A 25644-nucleotide genomic window follows, 5' to 3' on the forward strand; every position below is an offset into this window, starting at 1 on the left:
TGCGCCTGGAGAAAATGAAATAAAATTAATATAATAGATATATTTACTATATATTTTTTGAATTTATGACATTTTTAGTACGTTTTTACAGTTTTTCCACTGAAATTACTTCAGAATTTAAATTACTTATTAATATTACTGCTATTATAAATCATTATTATATAAATATATGCAATAAATATTATTATCATTATACATTTGTAGAATATAGATGTGAAGTTTCCAAGAGGGATATACTTTGTTTTTCTAAACAGATTTGTGTTTATTAATATGGTACAATTGAAGATCCCCCAAAAAAATTTTTTTATCACATAGTCATATAAAATCCCTATCAAAAGGGATAAAATTGAAAACGAAATTACAGCTGGTGTTTTGATGTTGATTTCCAGATCTGATTTCTCTGTAACTGTTTTATTTTTCATTCTTTAAGTATGTCAAACATGTAGTTTAATAGGTTCAGTGTGTGTTACATTATGATTTATATTTTTGCAGAAAGATTAGATGTAGCAAGAGAACAAGAGGAGGAAAATGCACTGACTCAGAACCTCACCTGTGACTGGAGCTGGTTTTATTACACCAGCGTTTATCAGATCGATGAAGATGATGATCAATGAGCAGCTGAAGAGCAGCGAGGTGTTTTCAGCTCATGTGACACAGATCCTGTAAGCAGGTGTAATCTCCTCCACCTCCTCCTCCAGGGCTTCTCTAAAGGGATTACAGCAGACCTGAGGTCAGAGCGCCACATTCTGCAGAAACAAACACAAAGAAAAGCAACAACGGGCAGAAGAACAGCTGAGGATGGATGTGTGGAGGCGCTGAAAGCAGCAGAACAAGTCCACCACCTGGATGAACCTTCGTCTTACTGGCTCCTCTACGTCTGCTGCTATGCTAACCAGCTAACCTAATCTCTGCTGGGGCCTACAGTGGACTTCAACCATACTTTGGTTGTATTATTGCTGAATAATCAAACATTCAGTCCCAATAGTTGGTGCTGGTGAGGCAGATGGATCCAAACAGAGAGGAAGATGTGTTTTCAGATGCTGAGGACTCCTTCCCTCTGAGAGAAGACCAGGAAGAAGAGGATGAAGAGGAAGAGGAAGAAGAGGATGAAGAAGAAGATGCCAGGATCTTCAACGCCTGGATGCAGCAGTACAGAGGAGGAGAACATCAGAAGAAGCAGGTGCAGGAAGAGAAGGAGGAGGATGAGGAGGATGGGGAGTCAGAGGGAGGAAGACCTGAAAGCAGGTGCAGCTTTGAGCCGCCGGACCAGATGAGGGTTGACCGCCGCTCGTCTTTGCCCTGTCCGGTAAGAAAACACAAAGTGTAGCTGATGGTTTAACGATGGGTTCCCAATCAGCCAGATGTTTGTTCGGTTCTTCTGGATCTGGTCCAAGGTTCTTACATCCTAAGGTTCTGTTCCAGGGTCCAGAATAGCTGCTGGTTAACTTCATGGTCTCTGTGTCTTGCCAAGGTCAACAGATGGGTTACCTAACATAACGATGGGATTAGATATGAAGTCTTATGGAAGAGTCTGGAAGTCTGGATGAGCCTGGATGTTGACAGAGAGGTTAGGCTCCAGAGTTACTGGATGACAACCTTTTATCCCTTTACTTCTTATTAGTAATCAGTTCATCATTAACTTTAGGCATTGAATTCTATCATTAGTGATCAAAGATTTTGAAACTCTCAGTTTTCCTCAAGGTTGGCTTCAAATGACATTAAGGCAACTTGATGCTAAATGAGGATTTTAAGGGTTTTCCCTGCACTCTGGGTAATGCTAGGTCTCTGTCGACCAGTAAAACCAGTTCTTTTAACAACTCTTTGGGTTTTCCAGATGTTTCAGTTCATCTTCACAGGTATACGTGAAGGAACTTCATCAGATTATTCCTAGAAGCCTCATAGAAGTTCATGAAAGGGATTCCTCATGGCGATCTGGTGAAGGTGAACCACTGAAGCTGAGGCTAACCCTAAAACTGAAGGGCTGAAACATCTGGATGTCTTACTGACTGACTCAACCTGAAATAAATCCCAGCTGTGTGAAATGATGGTGAAACACCAGTTAAAAATCTGCTTTGCTCTTTGTTCAGTGATGAAAGAAAAGCATGAAGATTAGAACAAACTTAACTAAAATGGATGGGACCCAAAAAACACCTAAAATGTTTTAAAACTACTGATGATAAATATTGAACCTCCTGACTCTTTTCTTGTCCTCCTATTTGCTTTAACATGCTCCCAGTTGCAGCATCTACAGATGTGGAGGGCTTTCTTGATGTTTGTGTTCTTCCAGAACAACAACAATGATGACCAGGAGACTTAAACAGTCAGATCAGTTCACTTCATAGTCAGAGCTTTCAATCCTCCCAGGGTTTACAGCCTCTGATCTCCTTCGCAGTGAGAGCAGGGAAACGCTGCGTTGGCTGTCAACCCTTCAGAGCTTCTTCACTGCTGTATTTAGCTCTGGGTCACTCGGCTCAGGGTGCAGCACCGCGGTTCATCTGGGTGTTAGACAGAAACATGACCTGAGAGCATCTAATCTGGCCTTGACAGCTACTGAAACCAAACAAGACAAATAGGACTTGGTTGGATTGTTGTTGTTTTTTGTTTGTTTGTTGGAACTTAATTCTTAATAGATTGATCAACTGATAATAGGCTGATTGATCGATCATCTGTGTCCAGGCCACCCTCTCGTCCATGCAGTTGTCTCGCCTTCACTCCTCCACATGTGCTCCAGTAACGGCCAGGGTTTTGCTGCGACGCTCCTCCTCCCGCCGCCTCCTTCCCTCCACACAGGAAGCCGCCGTCCCCCCGCTGGAGCGAAGACCCTCGCTCATTCCCACCATCCCCGAAGCTGTGCCTCCTGAGAGGCGGGGCCAGTTCAGAAGACGGAACGTCATGTCACTGGTGGGTAGGAAGCAGGTTGATGTCCTCAGCTCCACACGTGATTCAGAGAGTTTATGTGAATGAAATGTGTGTGTTGCAGAGCGATGCGTACAGCATGTGTCTGATCTGTCATAATGACTTAAGCCAAGGATCAGGAGGGACCAGAGAGCTGCAGTGTACACACACCTTCCACAAAGAGGTAACACACCCACAAAGAACACACTCTCCTACTATGCTGACCTCATTTAGTCACTTGTTTTAGCCAAGTCTTCCTGGTAAAGGAGTTTCTGTTGTGTCTCCCTGCAGTGTATAGAGGAATGGCTGTGGAGGAAACAGTCCTGTCCAACCTGCCACGTCCAGGTATGCATACCTCAGCCTCTCTACTGGAGCTCCACCAGGGTCAAGGTCCCCTGAGGCCTCCCTGAGACTGGACTATGTCTTCAAACGGGTCCTCTGACTTCATCACAGATATCCGCTACCCATCCTCTGAAAGGAGCACTTGGTTACAAGCTCAGCTGTGACGACAGACTTCTTCCAGGTGAAAGTCTTTCTACTGCTACAGGTCTCTGAGAGCGATCCATGTCTGTCTCCTCATGCTCTGTTTGTTGGGCTGGATGAGTTTTTAACTGCAAGACCAACAAGTTCTCTACGGTTCAGCCGCCTGCCTTCATAGCAGAGCAACACCACTGGACCCCATCGCCCTGATTTTACACCAGAAATCCTTGACAAGTGTTATCACTGGTTTTTAAAAGTTTTACAGTGGAGAACCTTACAGATCATTCAATGAATCACACCTACTATGAGTTGATGGTCAAACCAGCTTCTCCCAGTGATTCCCATTGGCCCAGACTGGACGGTTCTTCTTCAGTTGAAGATCTACTCATGACTAAAAAACATTTAAAACCTTCTGGAAACAGGCTACATTTCCCTGACCATGTATTTAAAGGACTTTTTCTTTATTGAGACAATATATTTATTTACCAATTAATTTTGTACACTGTTTTCTTCTGCATTGGCTAGATTTGCTTGTCTGTTCAGCATTTTGAGCTTGTTTTTAAATGTTCTCAAAGGCTTGCTAAATAAGAAAATATTTTATGAAATAAAACTGCAGCTATGGTTGGAAAACACTAGTGAATAATGTTGAAGCTGAATTACTACAGCTGTAACCTCATTGTAATTTTTTGTTTTGTTTTATTTTTTACAGCTTTATCTACGTTATAATGTTTCTTTGTTTGTTTGTTTTTTGACTAATTACATATAAACATGGGTGCCGGCTGCATTTTGCTTTAACATTGTATAAAAACATCCGAGGATGTAAAGTGGTACTTTTGCTTTAATAAAGAAATAGCTATTTTAGTTTTATTTGAAGAAATTGTCTTATTTAAGGAAAAACAACAAAATTTTCCTCATATAAATGTTCGGGGTGAAACAGCGCCTCCCTCTGACGCGTTGTGGCCAGAGGCGGTACTGCAGGCGGAAGTGCTGCACCTGTTGAGGTAAAAGTCTGTTCCCCCTGCCGGAAACTTTGACGCCTCACCTGGTCTACCTGGACCCACCGACCCGCGGACTGCTGGGGAGGTTCTGGACGTTCTGCGGCGGTTCTGGAAGGAGACCGGGTTAATGGATAAACTGAAGCAGGTTCTGGGCGGACAGGACGGCGGCGGCAGCTCGGATGGGAGCGGCATACTGGAGGTGCTGTTAGCCGCTTACTGGGAGGAAACCAGTTAGAAACCATAGAGAAACAGGCTTCAAGCTAAAACTGGAGTTAGAACTAGACTCAGATGTTAAATCCTAGTTTTACATTATAAACGGAGGAAAAGGTTTATTGTTTACTCCGATATAACCTTTATAACCCCGTTTATGACGATGCTACAGGACTACATTTAATTTAGCTGTTTTTCACAGGATATCTAAGAGTTCTTTATCAATAAGACCTCATAACATAATTCGGTATATGTAATAACAAAAAAATATATATATCAGAATGTTAAATTAAAAGGAGTTGTATCATCAGAAACCGCTGCTGTTATCGTTCTGAGGTAAGGTGAGCTTCTGGTGCCATATAAGGAAGAAAGCAACAAATATTTTAAATTATATTGTGTAGCTAATTTTTTAATGCATACAAGATATGTATAATAAATTATACAAATGAACGTAGAAGATGTATTACAACCATCCATCCATTTTCTTTACACCCTTGTCCCTTAGTGGGGTCGGGAGGTTCTGGTGCCTCTCCAGCTGACATTCAGGCCGGTTCACCCTGGACAGGTCACCAGTCTGTCGCAGGGCAACACAGAGACACACAGGACAAACAACCATGCACACACACCTAGGGGCAATTTGGAGAGGCCAATTAACCTGACAGTCATGTTTTTGGACTGTGGGAGGAAACCGGAGAACCCGGAGAAAACCCACTATGCACAGGGAGAACATGCAAACTCCATGCAGAAAGACTGGGGCCAGGAATTGAACCCAGAACCTTCTTGCTGCAAGGCAACGGCTCTACCAACTGCGCCATATTACAACCAGTAAAATGTAAAAGAAAACAAATTTCTGTATTTTTTTTTTTACATTTTACTGGACAAATATGAAAATACGTAAGCTAAGAATTAATTAAATCTGGGTTTTAGCTTCATAAAGTTACAGCTGTACAGATTAAATTTTTCCAACATTACTATTAGGTTTATGACAAAGACTTTGGGTCTACATTTGGTCAATATCTACATATTTGACTATTAACAGGGTAAAATATGTGCAGAATGTTTGTTTTAATAAGTTGCATTAAAGGTTTTTAATGATAAATGACATCACGCCTGCAGAGAGCCAATCAGGCGTCCACTCTGGCCTGGGGGACCCGGATGAAGGGCTTCCTCATCTGCTTCATACTGGGGGCCGTCTGCTCCATACTGGTGAGTAAATATTATCCCTTTATAACCATTAACAGATTTAATATTCCAGTGAGCCGAGTTCTCTGTCCCTGATGGAGGACATGTTGTGTGTCCAACAGGCCACCTGCCTGCTGTGGATCCCAGGGTTCGGACTTCCTGTGTTCGCTGTCCTCTACACCGTAGGAAACCTCTGCGCTCTGGCCAGGTACCAACCAGAACCAACCAGAACTGAGCAGAACCTTTAGTTTCTGATGGAAACAGAACCTGTCCTGGAGCTGTGCAGATGGAACTGGGTGTAGTTCTCATGTGAACTTTGTAAATGGTAGCCATTTTGGTATGCAGATGCTATGACAACAATAAACCAGTCACAAGCTCAGAACTAGCTTTCACCTCGTTCCTATCTAACTTAGGAACAATATAAGTACATTCTAACTATTACTCTATTATGATTTTAGATTTTTTTTATTGTTGCCATAGCAACTCCTTAGCAACTGCCTGCCAAGATGGCTGCTAGTTCTGTGTGTTGCTGTAATGTCACCCCTTGTGGTGAAACTGTTCCCATTGGCTGTCGTTTCAGCACCATGTTCCTAATTGGTCCGTTACGGCAGCTGAAGAACATGTGTGCTAAGGTCCGAGCCCTGGCCACCGCCATCATGCTGGTCAGAACCAACCTTTGGCTCATTTTAACGGTTCCAGGTTCTGGTTCCAGTTCTGACTCTGATGTTTGTGTCTGCAGGTCTGCCTGGTTCTGACTCTGTGCGCTGCGTTTTGGGTGAGAATCGGACTCTGTGTGAAAACATCCTGGTTCTATTGTTGGTTATTAGAACTCTGTGGTTCTGGTTCTGCAGTGGAAGAACAACGGCTTGGCGCTGCTGTTCTGCGTGCTGCAGTTTCTGGCCTTCACCTGGTAAAACACACACACACACACACACACACACACACACACACACACACACACACACACACGCACACACACACACACACACACACACACACACACACAGGTTCCTGCCTCACCAGTCTGACCTCTGCTGTCTGTGCTTCAGGTACGGCCTGTCTTACATCCCATTCGCCAGGTAAGCTCACACCTGAGGCCTCAGGCTCCTCCCACCTTGACCCATCTGAACCAGCTAACCAGGTCTCACCTGCTGTCTTTCAGAGACGCCGTCACCAAGCTGTTCTCCATCTGCATGTAGATCCACCAATCAGGACGCAGGATGCCAGGGTGTGTATCCAATCAGGAATCAGGGTTTTTATTTATTAATAAGCACATTTTATTTAATTTTCCATTTTAACATTAAATAAAGCACCTTTTGTTTTCACATTTCACATTCAGGCTTTTAGAAATTAAACACTACAGAACAACCAAGCACCGGTTGAGTAAAAATATGAATCAAAAAGTAAAAAATATTTAAAACTACAGTGGAGTTTTAGGGCCAGACTAAGAGAATTTCATTAATATCAAGAATATCAGAATAAAAATGTAATGTTAACAGAAGAAAGTCACAAAATTACAAGAAAAATCATTTTTAATAAAAAAGGACATTATTCTTGTACTATTATGAATTTATTCTCATGCTATTATGATGTCACTCTCATATTGTTGCAACTTCATGCTCATAATTTCGATAAACTAAATTCTTTTAGTCTGACCCTAATTCTACATTGTAAAAAATAAATGAACAGGTTACAATTTTAAAGCATTTTGGTCACATTTCTGCTGTTGCAGTTTTTTATCAGGAGCTTCTGACCTTTGTTACAATTAAACATTTTGACATTTGATTAGAACCTGATTGATTCATGAAGAAAAACACATAAATCTGATGAAAACATTTTGGTATCCGCCTGCTTTCAGTCACCTAACCAATGAAGCTTCAGCTGTTTTATAATATTTAATTATCTGATCAGAAAACATTTCAGATTTGCTGAATTATTCAGAGTTTGTATTATAATCATAACTTCAGTGTCTGAATGTGAGCCTGTTATTATTAATGTGTTACTGTAACAAATTCAGTTGGTCCTGAATGGGTCAAACCTGCCCAAATTTCTAAGGACAGTTCACAAAGGTTTCTATTTTTGGAACAACATAAAGGTCAGAAAAGTGAAATAAATAAAAAACAAAAGCATAAAAAAGATGATAGAAATGAGAAAAGGTGAAGAAAATGGAAACATGAAGAGAATTTTATTGAATTGATAATATTTGTATCATTTAAATTTATTTATTTCTGATTTGTCTTGATTTTTATTTGGTCCTGTTATTGTTCCATATAAGCAGGTTTCTATTGGGTCAAGCTGTTATTATAATTATTAATACTGAATTTAGTGTGAAGGCATGAAACATTTCATTATTATTATTATTATTATTATTATTATTATTATTATTATTATTATTATTATTATTATTATTATTATTATGCAGCTGCAGAGGAGCTGATTCTTTGTGGTTTCTGACCTGGTTGCTAATTTTGCCTGAGAACAAATCCACTAATGTTCCTTCGTTCCTGTTGGAGTTTTAACTATTATAGGATGCATTTCATCTGATTTATTTTATTAATTGATTCCTTTATATAAATGATTGTAAATATTTCCTGCTTTAACAACATTTAATTGATTTTTCTTAACATTTCATTGAAATATTTCCATAAATTATTTAAATTGGAGCATTTCACTGAGAGCTCCTCCTTCCTGTAAGCGTTAGCTTGATTTCTATCAGAAACAGCTAGCGCCCCCTTCAGTCCCGGTGAGGAACTGAAAGGTGATTTTATTTTCATGAAAACATTTTTCTGTTTGTCTCATTTGAATTCATATTTCTGAACCTTCTGGTTTTGGGTCCAGATGGTTTCTCCAGAACCATTTCACCTGTTTTTTTTTTTTTGTTTTTTTTTTTGTATTTCCTGTTGGATCTGAATAAATGTATTTTTGAGCCAAAGTGTGTGAGACAGTCATGTTTTCTACCTGAGCTTTGTGTTTACCTGGCTGCCTGCTTCCAGTCGTCTTTATGCCTGCTAAGTCCTTAAAGCCAGTAATCTCCACCCTCCACCTCCGCCCGCTGATTAAAGCCCGACTGCAGATCAGATGTCCACTGTGTGCGCTTCCAGATGTTCTCCACTTGGATTTGACCTATTCTCCATTACATGCTGCTCTAAACAGCTTATGGTGTTTTTCTTCTTCGCTGCTGGGTGACATTTAAACCCGGAGGAGGGAGAAGATCCAGAGACGACTGAAGCTTCATCAAGGTTTCAGTTGATTAATCCAGATTTTGTCTCTTCAGGTCAGATCTTTATGGTACCGGAACATCTATCTGATCTGGAGATCTTTGGTTCACGTGATTCTGAACCGATATCTAGTGGAAGAACGAGGTTCCAGTTGGGCGGCGTGGCGTACCGGACTCTTTAGCGCCAACCGTGACGTCGCCCAATGCTCCATTTTCTGGCCTTTGCTTTCTTGTTTTCTCCCTTTGACTTGGATTGTCTCCGGTTTATTTATTTATTTTTTGACTGGACCAATCAGTGAACAGAAGGAGAAGTTCTGATTTTCTTTTAGAATCAGTCTGCCTGTGGTTTTGACAATAGCGGTGAAGTTAGTGAAGGAAGCTGTTCAGTCCATTTTGGCCACATCTCCAGATATTGAACGAACATTAACAGCCATCTTGTTCGGATTGGATCAGATGGTCGTTTATAGCGTAGGTAATTTCCGGTAAACTTCTGCTGCATTACATACGTCAGGCCATATGTTAAAGACTGGGTAAAATTTAAAACTCCAGGAATCAATTGTTTCTCAACAGATATAGGACAGGTTCTGGTTCTTATCGGGCTAAATGGGCCTGTCAAACTGACACAGGGAGTGACAAAGGCATCCGCCATCTTGCTACTCTGTTGGTGACACGTTTGGTTCCTAAAACGGATGGAAAAAGGCATCAGCCACGCTTTCCAGTTCTGGTACCAGTGACCCGTCCTCTTATTTTATTGCAGGAGGGTAGAGAAGGTCCATCTGACTCAATCCAGGCTGGTTGAGGCTTCACACCGTTTGGGTCAACGATCCAATGTCCAGCTGTTGAGAAGTTTCTACAGATCCTCCGTAGACGATCTCAGAGGTTCTAGTTGCGACACCATCGATGGTTCTGCTGCCTTTGGTTCCCTTCTGGTTTGGGTCGAGTTAGTTGAGATCCTGGAGGCTCAAAGAGCGCGAAACAGTCCAAATGTTTGGACTTTTATAACGTCTAGAACTTTTTCCATCAGAGTCTAAGAGGAGAAGAAAAAATTGTTAGATTGAAGAGTTCAGGTCAAAAGATTTTCTTCAACATTTAAGTTACGGATCAATCTGTGCCTGACTTGTGGTTCTGAGAGTTTGGACTGCAGTTCTTCAGAACCATCTCAACCTACAGAAGGTGGACGGGTTCTGGTTTTGTCTCAGAAATACGAACAGAGTTCGGACTTCTTTAACGGCTGAAACTAGATTATAGGTTATAGATTCTGGTTTTCATTCCTGGTCCAGTTTCATATCTTCACTTTTTCCAAATCAAACATTTTTTCATCTAAATGTGATTTATGTTTTAATTGTTGCTGTTCTGGTTCTGGTTCTGCAGGCGGTTCTGTGAGTGTTTGGGCCGTTCAGGGCAGTGAGAGCTGAGCGGTGTGTGTGTGTGTGTGTGTGTGTGTGTGTTGAAGTGAGGCGGTGTGTGTTGGGTGGAGCGAGCAGACCCGTGTGCAGCCGGCTCCGGTCAGACCTTCATCGGTACTTTGTTGTGTTCAACACTTTGGATCAGAACCTCTCAGGTCAGTTTCATCTATTATTTCTGTCTGTTCTAGTTCTAGGATGAAAATGTGTTTTTATTAATTTCATGAGGATAAATATGCAAATTAAAAAAGTTAAAAAGAATGTTCTTCCTTAGTTTTACACATTTGAATGTTTTTAAATTCATTAAATTAATTAAAATAAAACATTTTGATTAATTTAACATCTTTACTGAAAGAAACATTAGATCTTTTTCACCAAATAAAAACTGAAATTATCTCTTTATTCTGGAGTTTTTGCTGTAAATTTATATAAAATAAATATTTTAATGACATGTTTGTCACAGTTTTTCCTTTAAAATCTGATTTTTTTTTGTTTTCTACATTTAGTTTAATAACAGAGCAGCTGCAGCGACGCAACGCTGCCGTGAAAACACTCCAGTCAGACGCACTTATCTGCCTTATGAAGAAAAATATGATTTAAAGGAATTAATGAGCTTTTTTCTCAGATTTTATTTAAATCCACAAAAATGAAGTAAAATCCGTAAAATGTGTTGAATTTAATTTCTTGAACATATTTTACATTTACATAATTTAAATATTTTAATATATATACTCCATTAAATTTTTTTAGTTACATTTGTTTTTATTGTTTAGATATTTTTACATTATTTTGATCATTTTTGTGTTGTAGACTTTGTTTTATTTCATTCAGACAAAACTGATAATAAAAGTTATGTTGTGTTATAATTAATTTTCTGGGTATTAATTTGAAATAATTTTAATAAATTTAAATTCTTGTCTAAATTAGAAGCTTTTGTCCACATTTAAAAAAACACAAATTAAAATATAAATATCAAAGTAAAGTTTTTTTATTAAACCAATGTTATTTCGTAATTATCTTAAAACATAGTGTAATTATGTGATGAAGCAGAAAATAAGATTTTTTTTGCTCACAATAAAATGTATTTCTGGAACCACATATTTATTTTAATTAATGAAACCCAAACAAACTCCTGAGTTTAGTTAAGATGAATGAAAATGTTTTTATGTTAGTTTTTATAAAACTCTGGGAAAATATTTAAGATTCATTCAAAATGTGGAAATAAATTAAAATCAGACCAACTTCAGATTTGTTCAGTTTCTATGACTGAAGCAGCAAATTTTAAAATCTGAATTTAAATGTTTTTATTTAAGCATCTTTTTGGTTTCAGGTCAAAAATTTTAATTTTCAAAAATGCTATTTTTCATTAATTCAGTTAAATAAACTGAAGCCTCTGAGCTGTTTAATTTTTATGCTGTCTGCGTTTCACCTTCAGCTCATTATTATTAATACTCAGATAAAAGGCAGAGTTTGGACCAGAACCGGTCTAGATTTCTGCACCGATCCGGAACCAACAGGAATAATTTAACAGCTGTCAGGTTTTTACCTGAACTGATTTCCTCCAGTTTCACTTTTTACATGTTTCAGATCATCAAACTGATGTAAAAAAAACCTGGAAAAAATATTTATTAGGAGGAAAAAATCAGCCTGATGAAAATGTTCTGTGGACTGATGAGACGAGTTCTGTTGGACCTGCTGCAGAACCAACACATCATTTCAGAAGTAGAACATCAGGGCTACAGGCAGGCACGATGGTGGCAGTGTCATGCTGTGGGCTGCTTTGCTGCTTAAGACTTGGTCACTGAGGAGGTTCAGGTCTGAAGAACAGTTGGGTACTGCAGGAGAGCGGTGACCCAAAGCATAGAAACAAGCCCACCTCTGCATTTTAGAGTGGCCTAGTCAAAGTCTAGTTTTAAAGGGGCACTACTATGTATTTACCAGACATTTTCTAGTATAGTCAAGTAACTAAGTTACCTTCAATTGACATAAAAACTTTATATTTATTAAATATGACTTTGAAGAAATTTGATTGTGTAATTTAGCGCTTTGAAATTGGGCCTCTGTCTCTTTAAGAACCCTGCTCTTCCTGAAGCTCCCCCTTCAGGAAGTCATCACAACTATTAAAGTTTTTACCAGCGTTGCTCTAAGCAGCAGCTCCTACAATGAGCTCCAGCTGTTTGCTAATTGCTGCTGGCTAGTCTGAAGGAGTGGGGAGTAGCTGCGCCTCAAAGGCGGGGCTAGGTCCACCCAGACGTTTTTAACTGCCGAATGGTTGCCATGGAGATTAAATGATTTCTCAATACAGGGAATAACATTATAACATGCTGAGAAATAAAATAAAGTAATATTTTACGTGATGCTGCCACTTTAAGACCCTGAATTCAGTCGATTGAGAGAAGGGGGTCAAAGTTCCTCCGCTGTGAGTTAAAAAGTCGTTACCAGGAATCATGAACAACTGATTTGATTAACAACCTGTTATTAGGCAGAGGGTTGATTACTTTTGGCTTTAGGGTGTCACCCTGTGGACTTTCACCTTTAAGACTCTTAATTGGACGGTAAATGTTGGAGGTAGAACTGCTAATTGACCTTTTCGTCCAAGACATTAAGACATTAAAGCACAAATGGCTGAGTATCTCTTCACAGACCATTTTGTTTGGCTGCTGGACGTATGCAGACATGCTGAGCAATTACAGTGCTGCTATTATCCTCCAGGGTATTCGGCTTCTGTGGCTTTTATTTTACAGACGTCTCAGTAATTTCTGATCGGTTAGGAGCTTCAATAACCTGCAGCCATCAGCCTGTGATTAGACATCAGTAGAAAAATAATGACTGAAGTTTCCTGAGTTTATAAATAGAACCAACAGCAAATTAAAATGTGTAGAAGGTTCTCAGTACCTGAATATCTTTATTTTCAGACCTGTTTTATGAAGTTATAATTTGGTAACTCAGTGTTTGGCTCTGCAGATGAAGGTGGAGGGCTTACAGGAGGATGGAGAGTCCGGTTCGGTGTCTTCAGTAGGCCGTGGCTCTGTGGGGTCGGCGTGCGCCATCGCGTCCGCCGAGCGCTGCATGTCCCGGCTGCTGAGCGCCGTGGAGAGCGAGCTGCAGGCCGGACGGGAGAAAGGCGACCCGACGGAGAGGGAGCTGAAGGTGACGCTGGAGGACGCCGAGCTGTGGAGGAAGTTCCAGCTCATCACCAACGAGATGATCGTCACCAAGAACGGACGGTAACTCTAGGACTCTGGTAGAGGAGTCCTGACTTCCTGTGTTCAGCAAAACCGTTTAGGTCAAAGGTCTTCAGGAAGAAGGTGACCATAAGATCTTATCAGATGTTCATTCACAATAGATGGATCTAGAGTCTCACTGCTTGTGTGTTTGGGAGTCCTGGTAGGATTCCTTGGTAGTACTGCTGCAGGAGTGGCGAACACCTTCCCAAAGTTACCTGGAAGGCTCTCAGGTCTCAAACAGGTTCTGTCTCTTCTGATCTCTTTTTATTCCTGAGTAACGCTGAGACATGTTGGAAATGATTGTCACCAAGAACAGACGGTGACGGCAGCAGGCTCTGGCAGGAGAGGCTCGTCTGTTGGAGTCTTAACTTCTCTACTCAAAGTTATTTCGACAAACTTTTCCCTCTTCTCAGGTGTTTAACCCTTTGTTAACTCTGGGCCATGTCAGGCACACTTAGTGACTAGCAAATGGCAAAGAGGGCGATTTTTGGCAGACTTTCCAAACTTTTTGGGCATTTCCTGTGAGACCGTTTGGTTTCCTGGGTGTTTACGTCAGGAAGTCGCTGCTGAGGACTGGAGGTTATTACAGGGGGACTGAGGAGACTTTCAGACTTTCTGATGTCTACAGGATGTACCGATGTTTCAGAAGACATTTTGTAGGTTGTGAAGGTATTTCAGATTTTTATTTTATTTTTTATTATTTTCATACTTTTGAGGTACAACATGCAGAACGTAAATAGATTGATCAGTTATTGTTTCCTCTGACGTGTGTTGACCCTACAGTTGACCTCTGACACGTACCATCCGTTCCAGTTTTTACATTCAGACCAGTTTAACTGAGCTGGTTGTCTTTGACAGCATATAAATTAGTTGACCTTTGACCTTAATCAGGCTGTGCCTGACCAGATGAAACAGCTTCTGTCAGAAGGTTTCTTAAATAAAATCCTTCTTGAATTGCAGACTTGATGAAAACAAATGAAAACAGATTTTACTGTGTCTTTAAAACATAATCCGATCATAAATGTTTCATATTGTTGAATTATTTTGGGTTTTCTGCTGCTGAAGCCTCCAGTCTGTGCTGTTAACTGGGGTTATTCATTAGTCTCGATAGCAGCTGCCTCCGTCGCCTCAGTGCGATTTATTTAGTCTGTTGAGTTATTTATTTATTTAGTGCAGAGGCGTGCTGACCGGGCGCGCCCTGCGGGGGGCAACACTCCATTTACACCTGCAGGACGCCACTTCAGCCGCTCTCACTGCTGGAGAGCCGCGATTATTTATTTTATCCTGATTATTACTCAGCTGCAGCAGATCAAAGTTTTTACATCAGGTGGTTCTAGTCAGACGGAGAGCAGAAAGTTGATTTAGTTTATCACTGGTCATAATAAATGATAAATAGTCCCAGAAGTTGTTGTGATAAACGATAATATTGTTGTTTTGAGATCATTTTCATGAAGAACTCATCCTCAAAGATCAATAATCTTTAAATTCTAATAAACACTGGAACTGGAAAACATTTTAAATTTTCAAAGTAAATAAACAAAACAACAAATAAAACAGAAAAAGTTTAGTTGCGACCAAAACACCAAAGTGAAGATTTTGTCATCCAGTTTTTGGTAGAAAAATAAAAATTATTGTTTTAATTTATTTATTGATTATTGTAACAGGCCTATTTATTATCTATCCATAATCATCCATCCATCCTGGTTCTGTTCTGGTGCTGGAGAACATTTGGACTCCACATCTGGTTCTGGATTCTCATTGTAGTTCAGTTTTAATTAGCTGCAACTTTTTGTTTTCCTAAATCAGAGAGTTTTTATTAGTTTTAGTTAAATATTGAGTTGTTTTTCAAACTTAGGTTAATTTCTAGGTCAAAGTATTATGATCATATTTACATCGATAAATAGTTGATAAATAATGAACAATTTTCAAAAGTGTATTTAATTATTGTTGAACAACAAACTACTTCTGGTGTTTTCTCAAAACTTTGTCATCGACATTCTTTAGCGAAAGCTTTGCCAGGAGGATTACGGATCGCGTAATTTACCGACAGTCAATGTAAACTGTTTGTGTGAGAAAATAATCTATTTCACATCAATTCAAAAGGTTAATAAATAAATTCATAAACACAAAAACAACTGGTTTTTATCTATAATTTCAGAATGTTTTGGTTTTATAAACTGGTTATAGTTTTTCCCCATTAATTACTGTCTATTTTTATTTCAGTTTATGAAAACGTTTCAGTTTTTATTGTTTCTTTAGCTTTAATTAGCTTTCATAACTCGGTCTAGTTCTGTATTCCTTCCAGAACTTCATGGATCCGGTCTCTCCCAGCTCTAATCCCTGCTCTGTGTGTGTGTGTGTGTGTGTGTGTGTGTGTGTGTGTGTGTGTGTGTGTGTGTGTGTGTGTGTGTGTGTCTCTCTCTCTGTGTGTGTGTGTGTGTGTGTGCAGTCGGATGTTCCCAGTCCTGAAGGTCAGCGTGTCGGGTCTGGACCCCAGCTCCATGTACACCTTCCTGCTGGACTTCGTTCCGGCCGACAGCTGCAGGTGGAAGTTCGTGAACGGGGAGTGGGTGGCGGCGGGCCGGGCCGAGAGCCGGGCCGAGGTCAGAGGTCAGGGGGGCATCTACATCCACCCCGACTCACCCAACTTCGGGGCCCATTGGATGAAGGCGCCGGTGACCTTCAACCGGGTCAAACTGACCAACAAGGTCAACGGAGGAGGACAGGTGAGCAGGTCCAGGTTTTAGTCTCATCTGTTCTTTATTTTTTCTGATTTGATCTTAATATATTTTTTTTCATTTGTTTTCTATTAATCTTTTAATTATTTTTATTTCCTGCCTTAATTTTATCTTATTACTTTAACCTGTTATTTATTCTTTTTACTGCCTGGTAAAAAGAAAATTTAATTGAATCACCAGATTCTAGAAAACATCCGTACTTCTTCATGATTTTATATAGACATTTATTTATATATATATATATATATATATATATATATATATATATATATATATATATATATATATATATATATATATATATATATTTTTTTTTTTTTTTTTTTTTTCTCTTATCTTTTGAGTCATCATGTCCTGCTGCCATTCCTGACTGAGTCGCTCTAGTGAAAGAAATGTTGATTTTATTTGTTTAAAAAAAGCTTAATAACAATATATATGTATATTTTTTTATTTTTTCATACTATTTAATTTTTAATCTGTTCCTTATTCCTTGCAGATTTATTACTTTATTTTTGCATAATTTTTTTTCTATCAAATTTTTCTCTTATTTTAAAAAACATATTTTTGCTCTTTTCGTATTTTCTCACCTACTTAAATCTTCTTTAGCCATAATTTGTCTCGTTCAAGTTTTATTTATCATTTTGGATCATATCATTTTGGTTAATAGATTTTTAAGTTTTATTTTTATCATTTGTATGTTTTTATTTCCTGTATTGATTTTATTTTGTGTTATTAATTCAGTTATTTTTTTACTTGTTTCTGCTGTTTTTGTTTCTCCTCGTTGTTTCGGTGGATCTTCGTTGACTTTTCTTCCTCTCTGACTTTTTTCCTTCTCTCCTCTTCATCTCCTCCTCTTCTTCTCCTCTTCTTTGTTCTTCGCCTCTCTTCTTCTGTCCATTAGCTTCTCTCTGCTCTCGCTGTATTATCCTGGAGTGGGCGAGAGACCACCGCCTCTAATGAGCCACTTCAGTCCCTCTCCTCTTTCACTTCACCTGTTCACCCCCTCGTAACCACGGGAACGGGATAAACAGCTCTTAATTGGCCGGCAGCAGTTTAATGCACTTCCTGTGGAGAGCTGTTGAGCGCTCGCCGCGGCCTCCACGCACACACCGAGTCTCTGCAGGACAAAATTGGCAGTAATGTTGTTTATATTTACCCCATTATCCAGTCCAAACATGACACGCACACACCGGGCCGTAATGCAGCGCTGGAGCAGAGAGCTCGGCCATAATGAAATAATTGCTCAGCTTATTTGTACATTATGGTAATTATGTTTTTTACTGGGAAATTAATTTAGCCATCATGCTTCAGATGGACGAGGTAAACTATATTCAAACGGAGCCCACACACACTCAGCGCCGGGGTCACATCTGAAGCCAGCCTCTCAATCTGAATAGAAAACAGTTTGTTTTTGTGCGCTGGCCCGGACGACTCGGATTGGTTAATTGGGCCTCGTTAGTCAGGGGGGTGATGGGGAGTTGAATACGAGAGAAAACAGATGGATAAAAGAGAGCCGGGGCCAAAACACAAAGATGGCTCCCGTCCACGAACTCTGCTGAACGCAGCCTGACTCTAAACTCCGGCTTCCTGCTTCTAATGGACCCACAAGTACAAAGTTCTGCCCGCCTGTCAGACGAGTTCAGGAACTTCTGTCATGTTGACAGAGAACCATAATACTGTCACACAGCTGCAGCTGGACACAGACTGGCAGGAAGTGGTACCAGAACCGGTCCAAATCTGGATCTGTTGACCTTCCTGTGTGCAGTGGTACCGATCAGGAGGTCCGCTGGGTTTCTGGATCCGAGTCCGAGAACAACACAGACCTTCAGTAGAGACTTCCTACCTGTCAAATTCTGATTTCTTTAGGATTTTCATAAATTTGTTTGAAGAAACAAGAAGAAACATCATCTTTATGACAGACTGTAGGTATAACAGCGTACATTTCCACCAGTCCTGTTCAGTCCACTTTAGTCCAACTCCAGTTTGTTTTCCTAGTCCGGTTCGTTTATGGAGGTGTGAATTCGAACTCTGGTCCACCTACAAACCTCAGTCTCAGTTTGGTTGAAGTGAACTCTGGTTCGGTTCCAATGCCAAGCGGACAAGAGTTTGCTCCAAAATCAGGAAGTGAATTTCAGTGCAAGGCATTCTGGGTAAATACAAACAGAACAAATGCATTAGCTTAGCATGGTGTTTACCAAAGGCAAAGCAGAAATCCTCAAAAATCCATTTTTGTTTAGATTTTGTAAAGAATAAAGTTGCACTCGCTCAGAGTCTTCAGAGGTTTTTGTGTCGTTAACGTCAGTAGCTCTTGGTGCAGCGCCCCCACAGGTGAGGAAGGGAACAGGTTGCTCAAAGGCTTTGGTTGGTTTGACTCAGTTTACTATACATGTGGAAACAAAAACTTCAGACACTGAGCACAACTTCCAGACCAGACCAGAGACTGGTTGGGTCCAAACCATGCGCCTTATCAAGGCGCTGTCGTGCCTCCAATGGCCACCAGAGGGCAGGGCGTCCACCAGGTGACTGTCTTCAGGTGAACCTGTGTGTTTGTTCCAGATCATGCTGAACTCCCTCCATAAGTACGAGCCGCAGCTGCACATCGTCTGCGTTGGTTCCCGCCACCGCCTGGTGTCCAACGTCTCCTTCAGGGAGACGCAGTTCATCGCCGTCACCGCCTACCAGAACGAGGAGGTACGCCGCCATGCTGGTCCTCACTGGCCCTGATCATTATCACTGCTCCTCATTTCTGAGCTTTAATGTAGAAATAATGTCATTTTTACTGGTTAAACTGATTTTAATACCACAATACTGTAATTTCTGATGTTTAAACTATTGTTTAATGTAGTGGTTTTACCATTTCTGCAGTTTAAACTGATGTTTATGTAAGTACTGATGTGATTTCTGCTCCCTCTGCTCAGATCACGGCTCTGAAGATCAAATACAATCCGTTTGCTAAAGCTTTCCTGGACGCCAAGGAGAGGTGAGGCTCAGCAGGGAACGGCTTCCTATTTACACGGCAGAGTATTTCTATTTCATGAAAATATAAAAAAAAATGTAAGAATGTTTCTCTACAAATGAAATTAAAATGATCACAATCTGAAGTTTTTCTGTGAAAATATTCCAGAAATTATTTTTTTTAAATATAATTAAACCTTGCTGGATGAGAAATCTAAGAATAAAAGAGAAGTTTATAATGTTTATAATTTCTATGGCGGTTGGGTCTCTAGTAAATGCCAGGCGGCTGCTAAACGGCTCAGTGTTTCTCACCTGGTTATCAGAGCCCAGGTGATTAGAGCCTCATCGTCATCTTCATCATCGCCACGGCGACAAGTGACACCGATAACTGACGCCTGATTCATCCTCCTCAGGAACCCAGCAGGACGGGTTCTCCAGGACGCTGCGGAGAGCCGGGTCGGGATCCAGCCCTGTGAGTCGTCACTGATTATTGATCAGAAATAAATCGATGAGATAATGTCCAATACAACACATGACTGAGGACAAAAACATCAAGTTTACTAACTAAATAAGAGAAATATCATCACTATAATGACATTATTATTTGTAACATTTATATTACAAAATATTATAGTTATATTTTATGTGCTATTATTATAGTAATGTTAAAAGCTGTTTTTGTCATGCAACATATAATATAATAAAATATAACAATGTAATATATATTTTATGTAATTATAGTATATTATATACAACTTTTATATTACAATCATATTATTTTAATAATAATAAATATATGTTTTATTGTAACATATAATACAGTGGTGCCCAAAGTGGGTCCTCGAGGGCCGGCATCCTGCATGTTTTAGTTCTCTCCCTGGTTTAACACACCTGGATCAAATGATGGCTCGTTAGAAGCCCTAAGAGGAATATTGACAAGCTGAAAAGGTTGTTGCTACAACCAGGGAGAGAATAAAACATGCAGGATGCCGGCCCTCGAGGACCCACTTTGGGAAACCACTGATATAATATTTCTGCATTTCCATTTTTTCTCTCATCTAATTTTCTAATAACTTGATTCTGCAGATCAATAATGTCTTAATGTCGTGTTCATCTTTAGATATTCTCCTTCTGTAAACTTGATGTTCATTCAGATCGTTTCATTCGTTCTCTAGTCTTTACAGTTTATTGATTATCTCCATCTTGAACGGATTGATCAGTTTCTGATGTCGGTCTCAGGTTGGCCACTGTGCCCAGCAGGAGGGGGCGGAGCCTTCCCCTACTCCAGCAGCCTGCCGCTGGCATCCCATCATCACCATCACCATGGTTACAAGCCCCCCGGTTACCCGGGGAGACACACACCTTACCCCGCGGCCTACCTGCCGCACCGCTCACACTCCTCAGGTTACACCTATGAAAACATTTCACCATTTATTTAATATTTAGTTTGACTTTTGATTTTAGAAATATTTAAAAATCTTATTTTTCTCAACAACTATCAGTTAATTTGTGGTGAAAGTTTTACTGAGATTTTACAGACTTTTTTGGTAAACATAATTTATCAAATTTGAAGTTAGGTGTAGAGCTGAGGAATGACTGAACCAGGATCAGTTTCTGAGTGGAACCAGGATCAGGATGTAAATGTTTTTCCGCCTGCTGTGTTTTCCAGTGAACCTGATCTCTGACGGCGTTCCGGTTCTTCATGAAGGTTGGAGCGCTGCTTCTCCTCGTCCTCCCTCATCTTCCTCCTCCTTCTCCCCCTCCTCCTCCTCACTGTCGATGACCAGCGGCGCTCCGTCCTCACAGGCTCCTCCCCCTCCTCACAGCTCCAGGTGAGGCCCCACCCACATCCTGACCTCTCAGACCTGAGCTCAGGTAAAACGCAGGTGTGTGTGTGTGTGTGTGTGTGTGTTTCCAGCCAGTATCCGTGTCTGTGGACCGTCGGATGCTCTGAGATAAGCCCCTCCCACTCTCCATGTGCTACCCTCCATGGACCAATCGGCAGTGAGAACGTCATTCAACCTGCTGGCCACGGTCGAGTGGGCGGAGCCGGATGGTCACCTGGCCCCGCCCACTCTTTCTGAGAAGGAAGCTAATTGGACAACTAATGGGAAACAATCATCCAGATGTTTTGTTGGAAATGACATTTGATCATTTTTAAAAATGAGCTTAATGTAATTATTGTGAGCTACGTTTCCAAGGCAACATCATTTCAGAATAAATCATGTGAAACAAATAAACATAAATAAACTGTATCGTTTACATTTTGTCAGAAATATAAGGTGCTTGTAGGGAACATGAAACCTGCTGTGCAACATCCAACTAAATATTATTCATGTACGTAATTAATGCTTTGTGATGAAAGTGACTCGTTATGATGACATGATTCAATTTTACCTTGTTTAATAAAATACAGTCCTGATGTTGAGTTTTAAGTATGAAGTGACCCTTTGGCGCCCCCTGGTGTCCCGATCGTGCTCGTCTTCTTTTATTCCGTTGTTTCTGTGTGAAAAATATAAACTTTAAATGTATAAATTAATCTGCAAAGGAAAGAAAAGCTGTGATATGACTTTTGTTCAGTTTATGAAGAATTTGTTGGTGTTATTTTATTTTGTCTTCATGAAGACGAAGAGGAAATAAGAGCCGTAATTGCTGCAGTTATGTTGTAAGATTTTCACTTAATAAAATATACTGCATCTGTAGTTTTTATTCTTTAATCTAACTGTTTTTATATTATTTTTCGTTTTTCTTTAAATTTAAATTTAATTCTTCACAAATTTCTTTATTATAATTTGTGATAAAGATGGACAACGGAAAACTTTAATTTTGACGGTACTACTTCCGGAAACAGTAGTATTGTCCGTCATTAGAAACGGTCCGTGTTTCCGACTGAATGAACGGGAGTTTCATGGCTTGTTTTTCATCTTAAAGCTTCATTTAAAGGTCTGCAGTTTGTTTTTATTTATCGTTTGGGTCGCCATTAGTGTTTACTTTCTATTTACAGTCCGGAACCAGACGGGTTTAACCGGTTTATACGCTAAATGTTCATAAAGAGCGTTATCACCAAACCTGATTCACATTATTAAAGTTTTGATTTTAGAGAAAAGCTTAAGAGCTTCAACATGTTTTTAATGTCTGTTTTTATTAATATTAGACGTGGTTCTGGTTTCGGCTTTATTTTTTCTTGTTTTAAAGGGAGTGTAAATCAGAAAACAAGAAAAACAGCGCTGCGTTAGCATTTTGTTAATTAGCTCGTTATAAATTACCGAATAATGTGGATTTTTTTTAGAGCTCGTGTGGATTATATAATCAATAAAACAATAGGAATGAGACATATTTAGGGAGTTAATGGTGTAGCGGAATAAAATAAAAAAGCAAAAACAGTGCAAAGGTAGCATCGTGCTGCAGGATGCTCTTCTTCCAGTTAGACGAGTGGTCACAAACTGTATTCCTGCACCTCCTAGGTGTGTCTCTGCTTCAGCATACCTGACTCCAGTATTAGTTCATTAGCATTCTGAATGCTAGTGAAGCAGTTTAAACATTTAGTTTGTGTGTCGGCCAAGAGATGCATCTGAAAACTACACTACAGACTACGGCACAGTCAAAGTCCAGATTCAAAATCACCATTTTTGCATGTGTGTTCCAGGTGGGAACAGCTCCTAATCAGCATGGCTCACATCACAATAAACCAGTACCTGCAGCAGGTGACCTCTGACCCCCAACCTGGCCCTGGTGTCCTGTCTCCCCTGATCTTTAAACAAGCTCTGTTCTCCTGCAGATCAACCAGGCCATTGAGAACCATGAGGGCTCCTTCTGCGCCGAGCTGCTGTCCTTCAAACACCCGCATGTAGCCAACCCCCGCCTGCAGGTAAGGCCCCGCCCACTCAGCCACAGAGTCAGGTTGCTAGGATACAGCCTCACCTGTGTGTGTGTGCGTGTGTGTTCAGCTGGCCAGTCCGGAGGAGAAGTGCCAGCAGATTCTGGAGCCGCCGTATGATGAGATGGTGGCGGCTCATCTCAGGTGAGCCTTCCAGCTCGGTTATCGATTACTGATGCCTGGCGGTAAAAGCTTTACTTTATTGGTTTTTTAAAATCTTTTTTTTAAAAACTGCATGAGTCCAAAAAAACATTGAAGTTGTAATTTAAAAAAAGTTCTGTTGTCTGAAAATCTGTTTTACAAAATGTACAGGTGTTTTTATTTATGCTGAACTTCTGTTGCAGAACGTTGCTATGGCAATGACCTTCATCTCTGACTGTGAAGGTTTTCTACCTGTGTGTTCCAGGTGTACGTACGCCGTGGCCAATCACGACTTCGTTGAGGCGTACAAGTTCCAGACGCTCGTCGTTCAATATCCTTTCTTTAGAGCTGATCTGTGTGTTTGGATGAACGGTCAGTAGCCGACTGTATGACCCTTGACCCCTGACGTCCTTCCTGAGAGCCTTCCAGTCCCACAAGGAGGAGAACTGGTGAGTATCTGCCGTGAACATGCCGACCGTGAATGCAGCATCACTGATGTGTTTGTGTTTCAGGGCTCTGCCCGTCATGTCCGCCGTCACTCTGGACCTCCGGATATTTGCCAACAACGTAAGGCCCCTCCCCCACCTGCTGCTGAACTGTTTCCCAGTGTTCCCAGCTGACTGGGTCACTGGTTCTGCTGGTTTCTCTCTGTGTCTCCAGGCAGAGCAGCAGCTGCAGAAGAAGGGCAAAGGTCAACCGGGTGAGATGCTGGAGAAGGCGGCGGAGCAGCTGATGAGCTGCTTCAGAGTCTGCGCCAGCGACAAGTCAGTCCTGCTCCATTTGGACCCGCTCTGTGGTTCTGGTTTTGCCGTGTTCACGTGTTCTGTTCTGACCCGCTACAGCCGAGCCGGCATCGATGACTCCAAGAAGTGGGGGATGATGTTCCTGAGCAACCAGCTCTTCAAGATCTACTTCAAGGTGCTGAGCTGGGTCAAAACCGGGAGGTTTGGGTCAGAACAGGTCAGGCTGACGTCTGATTGGTTGTCCTGCAGATTAACAAGCTCCACCTGTGCAAACCTCTGATCCGAGCCATCGACAGCTCCAACCTGAAGAACGAATACAGCCCAGCCCAGAAGGTCACCTACAAATACTACGTGGGCCGCAAGGCCATGTTCGACAGCGACTTCAAGACGGGTAAGTCTGGCCGGGTTCTGGAGGTTCTGGAGGTTCTGCAGGAGAAACGCTGACCTGTTTGTGTCCAGCTGAGGAGCTGCTGTCGTTCGCCTTCGACCGCTGCCACCGCTCCAGCCAGAAGAACAAGAGGATGATCCTCATCTACCTGCTGCCGGTCAAGATGCTGCTGGTCAGGAGCTCCACTGGCTCATCCCGGATCAGAACCGGTTCTGATTCACTGCGAGTCCAATAACCGGAGCTAACCCGGTTCTGGTTCTGGTTGTGTTTCAGGGTCACATGCCGACTCACCAGCTGCTCAGGAAGTACGACCTCATTCAGTTCGCTGACGTCACCAAGGCTGTGAGGTAAGCAGTGAGGTGGGGCCACCGCAGCAGGAAGTGATGTCACTCAGAGTCGCTTGACCTCGGTGTGTTTCCCAGTGAGGGGAACCTGCTGCTGCTGAACGAGGCGCTGTCCAAACACGAGACCTTCTTCATCCGCTGCGGGATCTTCCTCATCCTGGAGAAACTCAAGATCATCACCTACAGGAACCTGTTCAAGAAAGTGTGAGTCTGACGCTATGGCAACCAGGTTGACCAATAAACAACAACAACATGTTGACCAATAAACAACATGTCTCCAGACCTCTGTTCTGTCCCAGGTCTCAGCCTGAGTTGTGAGGACGTCTCTGTCCTTCCAGGTTGTGGTTCTGGTTCGCAGCTCCTGGGTTTCTGGGTCTGACATGTAGAAAGGCGTCCTGGTTTCAGTGGATGTTTGTGTTTGGCTGCAGGTATCTGCTGCTGAAGACCCACCAGCTGCCCCTGGACGCCTTCCTGGTGGCCCTGCGGATGATGCAGGTGGAGGACGTGGACATCGACGAGGTGCAGTGCCTCCTGGCCAACCTCATCTACATGGTGAGCACGCTCAGACACGGAGCCACACCTGAGTCCAGGTGACTCCCAGCGGTCTGACTCTGGTTCTGTCTCCTTTCAGGGTCACATCAAAGGTTACATCTCCCATCAGCACCAGAAGCTCGTTGTCAGTAAACAGAATCCCTTCCCTCCCCTGTCTTCTGTTTCCTAGACTACATTACCCACAATCCCTCTGAGGAGACTCTGATCTTTTATACATTTCTTTGTGTAAAAAGCTTGTTGAATAAATTTTTTTTTTTGGTTTCTAGATATTAATGTATTTTCTGGATGTTTTCT

At 41.2% G+C, this 25644-nt stretch overlaps 4 protein-coding genes across 4 annotated transcripts; all 4 read left to right on the forward strand.

The window, feature by feature from the left end:
* The first annotated feature begins 172 nt into the window (after positions 1-172).
* On the forward strand, positions 173-4236 carry LOC106906064 (uncharacterized). Its single transcript, XM_014971149.2, has 4 exons — positions 173-1306; positions 2677-2901; positions 2981-3079; positions 3187-4236. Exons 1-4 carry the CDS (start codon positions 1004-1006, stop codon positions 3292-3294), a joined length of 735 nt encoding a protein of 244 aa, XP_014826635.2. The 5' UTR covers positions 173-1003; the 3' UTR covers positions 3295-4236.
* Positions 4237-4349: 113 nt separating this feature from the next.
* Positions 4350-8697, forward strand: sft2d2b (SFT2 domain containing 2b). The gene is made up of 8 exons (XM_014971150.2): positions 4350-4572; positions 5700-5789; positions 5888-5973; positions 6346-6427; positions 6505-6540; positions 6617-6675; positions 6815-6844; positions 6928-8697. The coding sequence occupies exons 1-8, from the start codon at positions 4501-4503 to the stop codon at positions 6962-6964; spliced, it is 492 nt and encodes a 163-aa protein (XP_014826636.1). The 5' UTR covers positions 4350-4500; the 3' UTR covers positions 6965-8697.
* Positions 8698-13346: 4649 nt separating this feature from the next.
* On the forward strand, positions 13347-21389 carry LOC106906063 (T-box transcription factor 19). Its single transcript, XM_014971148.2, has 8 exons — positions 13347-13612; positions 16062-16338; positions 18907-19041; positions 19269-19330; positions 19719-19777; positions 20545-20709; positions 20975-21137; positions 21224-21389. The coding sequence occupies exons 1-8, from the start codon at positions 13350-13352 to the stop codon at positions 21387-21389; spliced, it is 1290 nt and encodes a 429-aa protein (XP_014826634.2). The 5' UTR covers positions 13347-13349.
* A 751-nt stretch (positions 21390-22140) lies between these two features.
* pcid2 (PCI domain containing 2) lies at positions 22141-25623 on the forward strand. The gene is made up of 15 exons (XM_014971151.2): positions 22141-22248; positions 22952-23009; positions 23084-23173; positions 23253-23326; positions 23589-23654; positions 23731-23772; positions 23836-23890; positions 23984-24087; positions 24166-24241; positions 24316-24457; positions 24526-24626; positions 24728-24801; positions 24877-25002; positions 25227-25350; positions 25430-25623. The coding sequence occupies exons 2-15, from the start codon at positions 22974-22976 to the stop codon at positions 25517-25519; spliced, it is 1200 nt and encodes a 399-aa protein (XP_014826637.1). The 5' UTR covers positions 22141-22248; positions 22952-22973; the 3' UTR covers positions 25520-25623.
* The last annotated feature ends 21 nt before the right edge of the window (positions 25624-25644 follow it).

This window comes from Poecilia mexicana, unplaced genomic scaffold, assembly GCF_051168715.1.
Source record: "Poecilia mexicana isolate PSO_F unplaced genomic scaffold, ASM5116871v1 scaffold_2, whole genome shotgun sequence".
NCBI classification, from domain to species: Eukaryota; Metazoa; Chordata; class Actinopteri; order Cyprinodontiformes; family Poeciliidae; genus Poecilia; species Poecilia mexicana.